The sequence below is a fragment of the Alligator mississippiensis genome, chromosome 16, assembly GCF_030867095.1.
Source record: "Alligator mississippiensis isolate rAllMis1 chromosome 16, rAllMis1, whole genome shotgun sequence".
Classification (NCBI taxonomy): domain Eukaryota; kingdom Metazoa; phylum Chordata; order Crocodylia; family Alligatoridae; genus Alligator; species Alligator mississippiensis.
The window spans coordinates 31,371,302-31,384,882 of NC_081839.1; the positions used below are offsets into that span (position 1 = coordinate 31,371,302).

General features: G+C 42.0%; 1 protein-coding gene across 1 annotated transcript; it reads left to right on the forward strand.

Moving 5' to 3' along the window:
- The first annotated feature begins 662 nt into the window (after positions 1-662).
- LOC109283772 (NF-kappa-B inhibitor zeta) lies at positions 663-12,211 on the forward strand. Its single transcript, XM_019490193.2, has 12 exons — positions 663-1,121; positions 3,548-3,669; positions 4,292-4,349; positions 4,706-4,749; positions 4,866-5,524; positions 7,675-7,780; positions 8,140-8,286; positions 8,538-8,598; positions 8,829-8,995; positions 9,139-9,249; positions 10,242-10,353; positions 10,735-12,211. The coding sequence occupies exons 1-12, from the start codon at positions 884-886 to the stop codon at positions 10,746-10,748; spliced, it is 1,839 nt and encodes a 612-aa protein (XP_019345738.1). The 5' UTR covers positions 663-883; the 3' UTR covers positions 10,749-12,211.
- Positions 12,212-13,581: the final 1,370 nt, after the last annotated feature.

The following is a 13,581-nucleotide window of genomic DNA, read 5'->3' on the forward strand; positions in this document are numbered from 1 at the left end:
TTCTATTAAGTTCATAAGGAGACATGCGCTGTGATACTGATGATGCAAAAAAAAAACAAAAAAAACAGTTTATTTAATGAGCTCCTATCTGGCGCCTCACAGGACTTTATACCACCACCAATCAGCACAGTTTCCGAGCATCTTTCAATATAAACCTCAATAATATTAGCAAAGATCTTAACAGACTACATTGAGTCTGTGCTGTTTGTCCATAGATGTGGTCAAAAACTCTGCATAGGGTAAAGTGTATCAGAGTATATGAATTAAATTCCTCTCTCTCTGGCTCCTGTGATTTATCAAGGCAGAGATGCTGAGGTTTGCTTTCTTTTTCTGTGTTGACTGTCACAGGTAGAAAGGTTTTGGGGGGGGGTTGTTTTTTTTTTTTAATGTAGGCTTGGGAGGCGAGCAGGAGAGAGTAGGATTAGTAAAAATGTTTGTATTTGGGGCAAGATCAATTTGCTGTTCTCTGCTGAAGACCTTGGAAACATTCGCTTTCCTGACCTGGTTTTCTTTGCATTTGGCAAATAGATATCTATATCAGTTCTGCTTTGCTCAGCTCTATTGAGCAGTTCCTAGGAAAATGCTGCTGCCCCGGCTTACTGGGGAAGAGGGTGTGGCATGTGCAGGCTGACGTCTTTCAAACCATACCTAAGTATAAAGAAGCTGGGGAGACTCAGAGACAATCACAAAAGCAGTTTCTAGTAACCACTGGGATTTAAAGATGGATTTCATTCTCTAACTTGTGCACTTTCCTTTTGCAGACAATAGTGAAGTTGGAACCAGCTATTAGGGAACAAATGACTTATCCTCCAGTTCTTGGAGTGAAATGCGGATTTACATCTTTCCTTGAATAATTAGCTTTTTCCCCATATGCCTAGCGGAAATGCTGCAAACAGCTCAAATGAGGCCTGGACTACTGGCCAAGCAAAACATCAGCGAAAATGAAATTTTGGCCTATAGTACAGGCCAAGGATCTCCTTTGCCTGGGGAAACAGCCAGCCCCCGAAGCTGTTTTCAGACCCCATGCTTGCCAGACTCTGGATTAACAGAATTTAATGTTGCAAGTCCCAAGATCGCTCCTCTTTCCTCAGGTAAACAGCAGAAGATGTCTGCTCTGACCGGTAAGCTCAAAACTTTATCTGCATGCTTTGAACAGCTTTTGCAAACAATGTTCTTTACAAGCAGTAAATTATATTGATTTCCAGCTGGCTGCAAATATACGGGGGGGGGGGGGGGAAAAATCAAGCAAAAATAGTGGCTTGATTTTTGTTCCATAATAATTCCAAGTGATGATGAATGACCGATATAAAGAAATATGGTCATTTTTGTTTCTCTGTGATCTATTCCTAAACATTCCCTGTCGTCTTCCATACGTTTATAGTAATATTCCATCATTTCTGTTCACTGGTGTACCCTGTATAATAACATTTTATTATGAATCACATTTGGTTCTGCATCTAAGAGCAATTATCATGTTATTTATACACACATGCAAATATATAAATATTATATAGACTTGCTGAAAAATTACAGGATCCTGTACTGATGCATACACTGAAAATCACTTTTACTGAATACTTAAATTCCCAGGCTGCACTTGGCCAGGTAGCTTGGTGCATCATCCAGCTTTAAATAATTTGAAAGGCAATACTAACAAAGTTGTACTTCTAGAACAACTTTTCACCCAATGTCTCGAAGCGCTTGAAACAGTAATTGCTTACGTTTTTAAAACACCAGCCTAAGAAAAATGTAATCCACACTTCTAAAGTTGGCTGACAGATAAAGTAAATGGTATGTTGTTGTATTTTACTCGTAGCTTTTCTGTAAGTATTCAGAAATCCCAAACTTTCCACAGAGTTTAACACAAATGACAACTCAGAGCAGTTGCAGAAATCACACTGTTACTTAGCATTATCCTCCTGCTGCAAATATTTCAACTTCCGTAATCAGTGAACAGAAACAAACCCATGTGACACAAGTCTACACATGTGAAACTGGTTCCCAGAGGGCATTGGTATGTTATGGAGACGTCAGGAGTTCTGAATGTCTTCAGGGGGAGGAATTAGCCAGTCAACAGAGAATTTCATCTCCGAGTAAATTTTGGCCCAGGCATCTCAGGTTTTGTGTATATTTATATGGCTTCTGTCCCTGAAGGGTTTTTGCTTACCCGAGTTATGCATAACCTGTTCCTTCTAGGCCACCATGTTGTTGTTTAAAGCAAAAAGGGGGCAAGAATTCAAGAACTACATCTTTGCTCACCCTTGCTCCAGAGAGTATTACCCCTGGCAAACTCCTAGCATTCAACAGCCCACACAATGAGTCTTAACACTTCAGACTCCAAGTGAATTCATGCCTGGCTCCTGTGTGTTATCTTCCACCTTCCCACTACCCCCCTGGGATGCCTCAGACAAGCAAAGAAAATACTGGGATGCCTCAGACAAGTAAAGAAAAATAAAAACCCTCCCTTCCCACCTCTTGCAGTGATAACAGACATCACAGTGTAGAATCAATCCAGTTAGGATTCTTCTAAAATCTGGAAAAATATATATTGCATGAAAACAGTTTCAGAAGCAAGAGATACACAAAGATCTTGGGTCAGAGGTGATATCTTTACTTAGACCAACTAAAGAGCAGCAAAAAAATTCCTCGCTTTGCAAGCTTTCAGGCTGAGAAGAATTTGAAGACTGTTAGAAGTCCTCCCAGGTAGAAAAGAAACTCAGTCTGCATAGGGGAGGTAGGGGATGGAAGTTTACTCCCATTTGAACTTCTAATACTACCATTGGCAGCCTAAAGAACTTGCACCAACTTTCGAAGCAGCAATCCAAGGAAAATTTACTGTAGCAAATAAAATTCAGTCAATGGAAAAATATGACTAAGAGGAACAATATTCTGCAGAGCATTCAAGTACGCCTCCTTAAAGGCACCCTCTAGGCCTGATTCTCAGCAGCTGTAAATCAGTGCAAGTCTACTGAAATCACTACAAGCTGTGCGGACTTACACAACCACAAAGAATCTGGCTCTAAGGCCCTGTGCCTCAATTCCCCTTCCTGTTCCCTACAATCCTTCCAAACTTCTTTCCTCGCAACTGTCCCTGAGTTTCTTGTTTCCAGTTTTCATGCTGCTTCTGGAACAGGTTTATGATTAGCAATCAGCCAGCACTCCCCCACCCTCCAAAATCCTCCCTGTTGAGTGAAGCTGAGCAACTTCTGATCTGCCGTTTAACTCTCTCTGTTCAGCCCTTTCTCCTGGATCCCCTCCCCTCCCAGTCAGAGATGTCAGGTTATTTTAGTAGTATTTCTTACCAGTTGTGAGGCCCTCTTCACTTACAGCATACTAAGGAGCAATAACTTAAAGCAAGTCCTTAGATAATAAATTATTAACAGTTCAGAGCCAAGGACCACATAATTTAAAATGGGAACTTTTCCTCTCAATAACCAATGGCTTTAGATACACCCAAGCCTGCCTGATGCTCTCTTGATCATATAATGGCTTGTAACATTTCACTACCTTGTAGCAATTTTTAAGTCCCATATTCTGTTTTTTCTAGACCCTGGGCTTAGCGCTGACCCCCCTCAGAGGCAGTATGTAGGTGTGAGGGTAAGACTGCCCGTGCGGGAACTTCTGCGAAAGATTCGCCTTTCCAAAGGCATGGACCCCAATGACACCAAGGTAAGAATCCCTTGGAGATGGAAAAGTTGGCATGGATGTAGGTGTTACAGGCCAGTCAAATAGGCATCCTCTTCAGAGCAGCCACGAAAGTCTGTAACCTACCTGTTGCTGCTTTCAGCTCATGGAACCACTCCTGGCAAGGTGATCGAGATGTGGAGTTTCATGCTGAAACTCCCAAAGCAGAGGCTCTCCCAGGAGCTTTCCAAGAGCTTGGCAGCAAGGAATATTCTTATTCTCACTGAGAATAGGCAGCTGGTTCTGTACTCTGCCCATCATTTTGATGGCTGTCTATAGTGCAGTTCATTTACCCACTCCCAAGCTAGCAAGCACTAGTGTCACTAGCTGCAGCACACATAGGCTGCAAAACCCATCGCAGGGTAAAACCCTTCATTTTTACCCAGCTCCATATTCCCAAGCTTATGCTGGAAGTAGTACCTAAGCTTGCTAGTTTGAAGCTCGCTTGGGGAAGGCTATAATAAGAGCTCCGGTGATCACAGTGTAAGCATATCCACCATCTGCAAGCTCTATCAGAACCATTTTGCTCATGCCACATATTTTGCACGTTATGTTCTTCTGCTAATATATCATTTGAGACAGCAGCATTTAAACTTTGTTTTCTTAGGATGAACAACAAACAAAAGTAACTAAAGGATGCCCAGGAAGATGCTCAGGAAGAGCAGGTAAAGAGATGCTCCATCATGCAGGCGTGCGCACACACAAAATGGGGCCACATCATTTCCCATTTCAGATGCTTCCACTGGCTCCTTAGTCCCTTAAAGTTATAGGGCCAGAGCAGCCACTGGTGTGACATTGATTGACAGAGCTAGGCTTCCACTCTTAGCTTTTCCTAAATCCTTCTTGGCTGCATGTGTACTGGTATATCTCCAGTAGGGCCCGCAAGGGTGAGTTGAAAGTTCAAGGGCCATTCTGACCTCTTCACCTAGTTCTCCTATGAGGAGAAATATTTTGGATAAGTATCATTTGTGCTCACTTCTTCCACAACCATAACCAAAAGCAATTATCTTCTTCTCAACAGAAAAAAGAAGAGCTCACCCTTATACAGATAAACAGCTCAGACAGGTATGTGTGACACCACCCTTGGCACTGCCAGACTCTGCAGGCATATCACAGAGTGCAGTTCATAACAGCACACCTCACATCTGCATTTTTCTTCTCTGCTCCCATTGCTGTTTTAGAGCAAGAACTGTTCTGGGAAAGCACGAAAAGCCTTGGAGGACCTTGACATCCTGGTGGAGGTACTGGAGGAAGATTTGAACCGCAGCCAGTCTAAGCTAGAGTCCCCGAGTCCTCAGCCAGCCTGCTTCACTGTCTTCCCAGACCTGCCATCTGCTTGGTGGGAAGCTGAAGGCAGCACCTCACTAGCTGGTAGCCCGCCAGAAAGCTGCCAGGACTTGACAAAATTTCAGCCATGCCAGCTGTTCCCCAGTTGTAATGCACTACTGAACAGACAGGCAGAGAATTATTACGAGGATGATTATACAAAAATGCAACCCCCAAGGTCCTTGGAAGTACCACTCTCAAATCCAAGCAAGGAAGAGATCAGCTGGCAGATGCAAGCCACATTAGCCAAGTATTCCCAAAGGAACTTCCAGGAACTTTCTGGACAAGACAGGCATTTCTGCCACAACCTGCCTGGACAAAGGCCAGAGAAGATTGTGGGAACTAGTCCAAACTCCCTAGACCGTGTGGCACATTTGAAGTCAACTTTGGGGGCCCTCTCATGGCAGGACCTTTCTACTGTCTCTTTCTTCCAGTTCCAGCTCCAGCGGGAAGAGAATCTCCTGAGAAATATCCCAGTGGACAAGTTGCTTGCACCTGATGAAAATGGAAACAGGTCTCTGATTTTTTTTCTGCTGCAAACAAATTGCGTTCTAAGGCTTCGTCTATACTGGCGATTTGTCCCCATTTCTGCTGTTACTGTCATGGGAAGACAGTGAGACTTGCAATAAGTGGTCATTTGCATCAATATAATTTGCCTTGTCTTCAAGCAGCATCAGGTTCCACTGGTTCACGGGCCAGTCTTGTCTACCTGCAGAGGGGTCTTTGCAGAAAGACAGCTAAACCACTGTCTGGCTACTAACTGCTGAGATCAGGAAAAATAGGAATGCAGATAAGGCTGAAGGTTGGGTCATATACAGAAAAAACTTGGGGGTGGGGGGAATTAAATATAATCAAAACTCCTTTTAAAAAAAAAAGGAAAAGAGAGAGATGTGCTATTAAGCTGTTTTCTTAGCTGCAGACATTCTGGGGATAATTGTCTTCATTATTATTAGCTGGTAATAAAGCAAAAAGGGTGGGGAGATTACACCAAAACAAAACATTAACTACTGTACACACAGCAGACTTCCAGAGAACTGGGAGTGGCAGCTTCATTGGAACTGAATTGAAGGCCAGTGTTTTACTGCTCCTGTTTTGCTGCAGTGAAGTGTTTAACAAGCAAATATTTGATTACCAAAAAAAAAAAAACCAACCCCACAAACCCAAACCCTCAAGTTCCCTTCACCAAATAGCCAATTTGAAACTGATATTAGAATCAGCTCATAATGTGATCCATGTTAAACCTGGTTTAGTTCCAGCACAGTCATGATCCATCCTGGTTCACATGCTTTAAGTTCTTGATGCAAAAATCTAGAACTCGTGGTTCAGAAATGATACCTTTTATTAGACCAACTAAGAAATCACACACAAAAAATCTCTTTTTCTGCAAGCTTTCAGGCTCAAAGGCCCTTCATCAGGCTCTGGGAAAATTAAAGATGGTAAAAAGCCCCCATAAGTAGGAAATAAACTTCATTTTTTGACAGAGGGGGCTGGAGATGGAAAATCTGTCCCTCTGGGTCCATGAGAGTGTCTCTGTGAGTTGTTCTGAGTTGCTCTTTGTTGTGTAGATCAGGTAGGATTTCTTCCCTGGAAGTGTCAGATGGCAAGCAGGGAGGTTTAAAAATCTTTCTTGTTGTTCTGCAATGACATTAGATTTTAAATCAAGAACCAAAATCTTAAGTTCTTGATTGCATTTCAAGACCCGTCAAAGAAATCTGAACCCAACAGATTGAAACACTACATGAAGTGAAATCTAACAAGGGAACCTAAGTGTTGTGCAGAATAACAAATCTGAGTGCCTGAACAAAATGGTAGCGTATACAGTGTACCCTTGTTACAGTAAGTCTTTTATCATTAGCCACCCGCTACTAATTCTATAACAGCTCCAGCAGTGTTTTCTGGATTCATTTTATTTTTTAAACCTGTGCATAGTACAGTCTGCAACTGAGAAAATGAAAACCTTCATCAATCTCTATATCAGTGGAATTTACAGGGGGAACATTTCATCAGAAATCTGCATGTCTAGAGAACATGCAAGGCAGTAGGCTGAGCATGTACATGAACATACATGTGTGCTAGGATTGATCTGTTAGATGCAAGGGAGAGGCAGCTACAGATCGTGGAGGCATGGTTAGAAAAAAAACACAAAGTCTGGGCTGCAATTATAGGTGCAGTACTGAGGCAAACTCTGAATGAATTTCACCCAGAGGTCAAAACTTTATTTTCCAGCTGGAGTTTAAGGATTTTTCCCCATTGCACATTGTACATATACACCTGGGGAATAGGGACCCTATTGGGAAGGTTGGGGGATGATGAACACAGACAGCCCCACACAGGGGAGAGTTGCAGGGAACCCCTGGGAAGCATAGTACAGTGTTCATGGTTTGGGGGTAAGGGGAGGGTGAAGGGAATTAGAAGCCTACAAGAAACCCTGCTTTGTGCAGTAAGACTGGTCTGCAGATACTACAGCATGTGCCAGTGCCCTCTTCAATTTGTACAGAGTAACTGAGTAACTGCTGGCCCAACCCAAATGTTAGATACTAGCATGCTTTTAGTTTACAGAAAGCAAAAAGGACCCACCCCCTGCCATATTCCTTCTTTCCTCTGATTATTTGAGAACATTTTCCCTCCTTTGTCTAATATTTTTAAAACTCTGTCCTCTTGCAGGCTGCTGCACAAAGCTGTTACTCAGGGAAAGAGAGCACTGGCTTATGCACTTGCACGGAAATATGCGTGTCTGAACAAAATTGATGAGAAGGACGCAGCAAAACGGGTAGGCCGCTATGTTGTAAAGGTTACTGGGCACTTTCGTAGCTCAGGGAAGGCTCTCAAAGCACTTTCCAAAAGGTATTTAAGATGTTTAACATGCCACTGAACTCGGTAGTCATTTCATGATTTTACAGATAAGAAAAAATGAGACATACAGGTGAAGAGAAGTGATTCACACAAGATCACAAATCAGATAAGTAGCGGAGGTAGAACTAGAACCAAGGAGCTTTGCCTGCTGCAGCCATTACAATTCACTTCTCACTCAGCCAGTGGCGCTCACTCCACATCTGTTCTCCAACCTATACCCAATACTGCCATAAAGCCTTTCCAATGTGTACTCTGAATTCTCTCTCCTATTCTCAGACTGCTTTACACCTAGCTGTTGAAAAGAACCAGCATCTGATGGCCAGTGACCTGATTTCCCTGGGAGCCAACATCAATGAACAGGACAGTTTGGGGAAAACACCACTCCATCTCTGTGCAGAGAATGGATACTTGAGAGTTTTGGAAGTAAGTAGATCTTTAAGTAGAGACTCTGTTTTATTATACGCTCATATAAACAGACTTTATTCTTGCATCTTAGAAGAGTCATGTGAATGCCCCCCACCAAACAGCTGTCTTTCTGTACATGAAAACTGATGTTGATGTGACATGGTTACATTGCCACCAGCAATGAAATGAAGTCCCTCAGACTCATTGTTCTGGTGTATTGTGGCAGTGCCTAAACCAGAATTAACACCCACCCTATGTCTTTATTTCAGGTTCTGAGAAACTACAAGGCAAGGGGCCTGCAAGTGGAAGTGAACGCACCTGATCATTATGGTAAGAGATGCAGCCTTAGCTATGAGTGAAGGCTCCAGATTCTGGCTTTAATCTAGGATGAATCATTTTAAACTCCAGACATTAAACGCCCAGGATGAAGGCTTGAGCTGAATGTCATATTTTGTTAGGATCAATGTTAATAAAGCCAACATAACCAAGCAATAGACATGATATGTCAGGTATCTGGTCCTCAACCTTCAGTTGACATCGCTCTGCTTCTTCATGTTCAGGTTTAACCCCATTACACTGTGCAGCACATGCTCACACTATCTTGATGGTGGAGTCCCAAAGAAACAACATCACCACCGATGCAAGGAGGTTTCTCAAGTTGCGCAGAGATCAAATTCTTGAGGGAATCAGCTGCTTACTACAAATGGGTGCAGACCGTGGCCTGCAGGTGAGTCTAAGACCTCGGCATTTTGTTAGGCCCCCAGATTTGTTTGTTTTGCTTAACTGTAGATTCTGCCCTCTTTCCTATTTGAGTTGGTCTAGTAAAATATATGGGATTTACCCAAAGAACCTTGTCTCCCTCTTTCCTAGATACTGAAATCCTATCAAACTGCCACTTCCTATTTAAAAGCCCAAGAGAATCATGAGCTGATGCTTTTCCTGCAGTCTCACAGCCACATGAGGCAGGACTTTTCTCAAGAGGTAATACAGTTTGGAGAATGATCATGTTACATCCACTATAGAATTGGCATCCCATGAAGAAAACACCATAATTTAAGCTAGAAGTGAATACAAACATGGTAGTGGAGGTTCCTGGCTCTGACCTGGCTCAGCAGGTGCAGGAGATCATGCTAAAGAGAGGCAAAGGGGTAGCTTTATCCACCTTTGCACCTTCCCTGTTCTGGGTGGCTGGAGGGGTTTACAGCATTTTAATGAGAAAGTGGGATGCCAAGGTGCTGCTCCAGCAGTCACCGCAGGGCACAGCTTGAAGAGACCGATCCAAGCAGTGGTTCTGCTCTTGTGCTGGTAAGGGGTCAGCATAGACTAACTTATGCACTTGCATCAGAAGTCAGCTCTGCTGACTAAGTGGCTCTTATGGCCTGCCTGCTGCTGTGCAGTTCAGTTACTCCTAACAGCTTTATAAACAACAAAATGCCAACAACTACTTAGGACCTTGACCATGCACAGGGTTGAAGTCCAAGGGCAAAATCCTGCCCTGTTAGAGCCAACAGGACTCCTGTCAGTAACGGCAGTAAAGCTGGAATTTCACCAAAGCTTTTATTGGCATTTTGTCCAAGGCTGAGCAGATCATTGGCATTAATAGTTCTCCCACCCTCTTTCCAGCTACCTTATTGATGGAATTTGCCTGATAAGAGTCTCCTGGGAATCTAAGAGCCCAGCAAGAAGCTAAAAGCAATGGAGTTGTTATTCACCACACATTTAGGTGTAAGAGCATTGCAAGGGTTATCCTAGTGCTCCTTTTATTTGTGCTATTGAGATGGGGGGGAGCCACACCTCATGACAGTAAAATGATTCATTTCAAGCTGGTCCCTGCTGTCATGTTAGACACTGCTAAGCATGTTACCAAAGGAGAGGAATCTCAGCCCTGCATGTCAGGACCTGTACATTCCTCATCAGGACCCTTGTGCCCTGTGGAAAATGCTTGACTGTTTGAAATCCTTCATTTTTTGCAGGGCTGCAGCTTGCCGAGCAGCCCGAGAGGAATGATCTTTCCAGACTTACCAGAAGAAGTTTCTGAGCTTCTTCCCACTTTAAACGCATGCTCACAGATGTTTGATAAAAAAGGTATGTTATGATTAGCAGTTTGTGCTGCATAGCTGCAGGCTTCCTAGCTAGAAGGTCATAAAAGGTAGCAGTTACCTTATGACTTGATCTAGGGCCATTTGAATTCAAGGGAAAGATGTTCAGTGGCATCAAGAGACTTTGGACTAGGCCACACATTCTGAATGGGTCACAGATTCACAGACGTTTAGGGCCGGAAGGGACATTGTGAGATCATTCGGTCTAGCCCCCCTGCTCTGGGCCTGAACACAAATAACTGGGAGGGTCCTAAAATCCTGTTACTTGCAGGATTTACCCAAAGCCAAGCAGAAGCATAGTGCACTCAAAAATTTGGCATTGGAAATTATATTGAATTGAATGTTTTGTTTGTTTATTGCCTTCTAGGGAAATGCTGCTAAGGCTCATTATCCCCCTCTCATGGTGGTGAGAGGCAGCTGTTGCTGAAGAACAGCAGAGAACAGACAGTAATAGTCTTTGAATTTGTCATGGCTTGTGCTACTGCTGAAGACACCTCCTCAGTAGAGGCTAATAGTAGGGGAGAGGGAAAAACCCTCAAGCTAAATTTGTTCTGAGAGACATCTAATGTCAGATACCCCAGTCAATGTAAAGCAACCTGATTTTCTTTAATGATGCTGAGCACCTGGCTGCCACTGACAAAGCAGCTGTAAGCGCTCTGCACTTTGAAAACAGGCCATTTCTGCGTTGATGCCTACTTTTGAAGATACTGGCCTACGTCCCTGGCATACAATCCCAAAAGTGCCAGGGCAAGATCATCTCCTATGGTAGACACTTGATTTTCAGAAGTGCAGACCTCCTGCTGTAATGCTGGAAGTCTCTGTGTGCTACAGGCTCTTAAGGATTGAGCCATAGTGCTGCCATTGTTTATCAAGTTTTCCCCTCCAATTTAGCTTTAAATTTCTCCAAGAATGGAGTACGTCACAGATTTTTAATAGCACTCCCTAAAAGAAAAAAATAAATCCTATAACTGAGCATGTGTTTTCAGCTAAGGCCAAGCTTTTTATTTATACAATCAGAGTTTGAACACAACAATAGAGTATAACTAGTCTGGAACAGGAAACTAAAATTTTAAAAATTGTAAACTGCCAGGATTCATACATTAGGGGGGAAAAAGTCTCTTTCACGTACTGTATATATGATTAAATATTTAATCACCGAGTCAGTTTAGAAAGATAAATTAATATATATAATATATGCATATTGAAATGATGCTAACAAATTTCTAACGATTCTTCAACAGAAAATTTCAAAGATTTGGTAACTACTTTCCCCAAGCCTTAATTCCTGGTTTCAGATATAGTGTTACTTTATTGTAAATTCTGATTGTGAATTAACTGGTTTCTATGAAATTTCCTTGTTTGCTACATCTGGAGCAATCTATAAAACTCACAGAAGGAGTTATTGAATAGACGATTTGCAGGTACCTTCTATCGTAATACATGGGAGGGTTTTTTTGTGTGTAATCGTGGTAGGATCAGGTTCACAGATAACGAAGACTCAGAATGTCATTTTTATTATTACTTTCATGTTGTTGCCATTCACATGTCTTATTCCTCATCCAAGTATTAAGCTCTAGGAGCTATTGTGCATAGAACTGATCCAAACTCCTTTGAAAATAACAAGTAGAAATATTTTCCAACTTCCTTCAATAGGCTTGAATGAGATGCTCAATGTCTTGCAACTTAATCAACTCAGCAGTGCTCTTCTATATAGCTTTGTTTTTTTATATTCCTCCAGAGTAAGGAAGAGTCCAAATAAAAATGCTAAGCTCTCCAACTACATCATTAAGTCTATTTAAAATAACTGTATACTATCATTTGCATAAACTAGCTATACAAGTTGATTAATATCTGCTGCCTGGTTTCTGTATGTATCCTCAATGTTTTAATGTTAACTGGAGGTCTCCCCCTTTCTTGCCCCACCTTTTACGCAAACTACCATTATTTTCCTTACTTTTAATTTTATTCTATCCATCTTTTTTGTTGCTTGCATTTAACTGTCCCAAATGAAAGATGTCAGGAGTCATTTCACAGGCTCAAGGACAGAAAACCTTAGCCGACCTATGAAATTAGGATTTCTAGAGATCTGTAATATACTTTACAATTTCAGCTACCTTTCTTAAAGGAAAGTTCATGATGAATCTTATCATATGCATTTTAGAGACCATTATGTGCACCTCTCAATTTTTGTATAGGGAGTAACGGTACCTTATGCGTGATGGAATTCTGTAGTATTGGATCATTTTATTTAACTCAGAAATGAGATTTCCAGACCAGATCCACTGTCCACTTGAGGTAGTGGAAAGAGTATAGCCATCTATGGTGAACATTAGGTAAAGGCTCTAGCAGATTCCAGAATATGATGGATGGTGGGAGGAGGAGGAAGAATACAAATGAAACAATCATTTGGTACAAGTGATCACTAGTATAAGTTTAAAACAAACAAACAAACAAACACCAACCCACATAAGTTGTATGGTGAACTTCACTACTTGCATTTCCATCTGTAAGTGAATTAAGATATACAAAAAATAGAATCCATTTGTTTTTACTTTCATGGAGTTGTTTAAATGAGAGCAGAACTTTAAATGTATAACTTGAAATTCAGTTTTGAGGATATTTAATAGCAATAAGGACTTGGTTACCAATTGATATTAGTGCTGCATTACATTACAAATTAAGAGATGGTCAAGAGCTAAACAGTGCATAAAATGCTCTTTTCTACCTGGTTACACTCAGCATTGTAATAATGGGCGAGGAGGTCAATGCCAGCTTTACCAAAGGTGGAAAGCAAAAGCAAGAGTGTGCGACTGCTCCAGACTCCAAGCTAGCACTAGGCCAATCAACATTTGTGTGGCTTACAGCATCAAGTGCAACAAGGGCCTCTTTTCCCAGTTTGTATGTGGATGTCAAGTTAAACCTCCAGCTATGAAGCAGGATCTCAGCATGCTTCTATTATTCTTCACCAGTCTTTGACCCAATAGATTCCTAAGGCATAAAACATCAATGCAAGAGAACTGTTCCTTTTGAAGACATTTCCACACCACCCTTGCCTCTTACCCCTTCCCCTCCCACTTAAGATATAGTTTATAAAATGGTCTAAAAAGTCAGTAGCTGTACGTTTGAAACCGATCTGGGACTCCGGAAGACAGAGCCAATAAGAAAGTTCCTTCATCCCTGCCTTCACCTGCCCTGCCAGGAACCAACTTGGTTT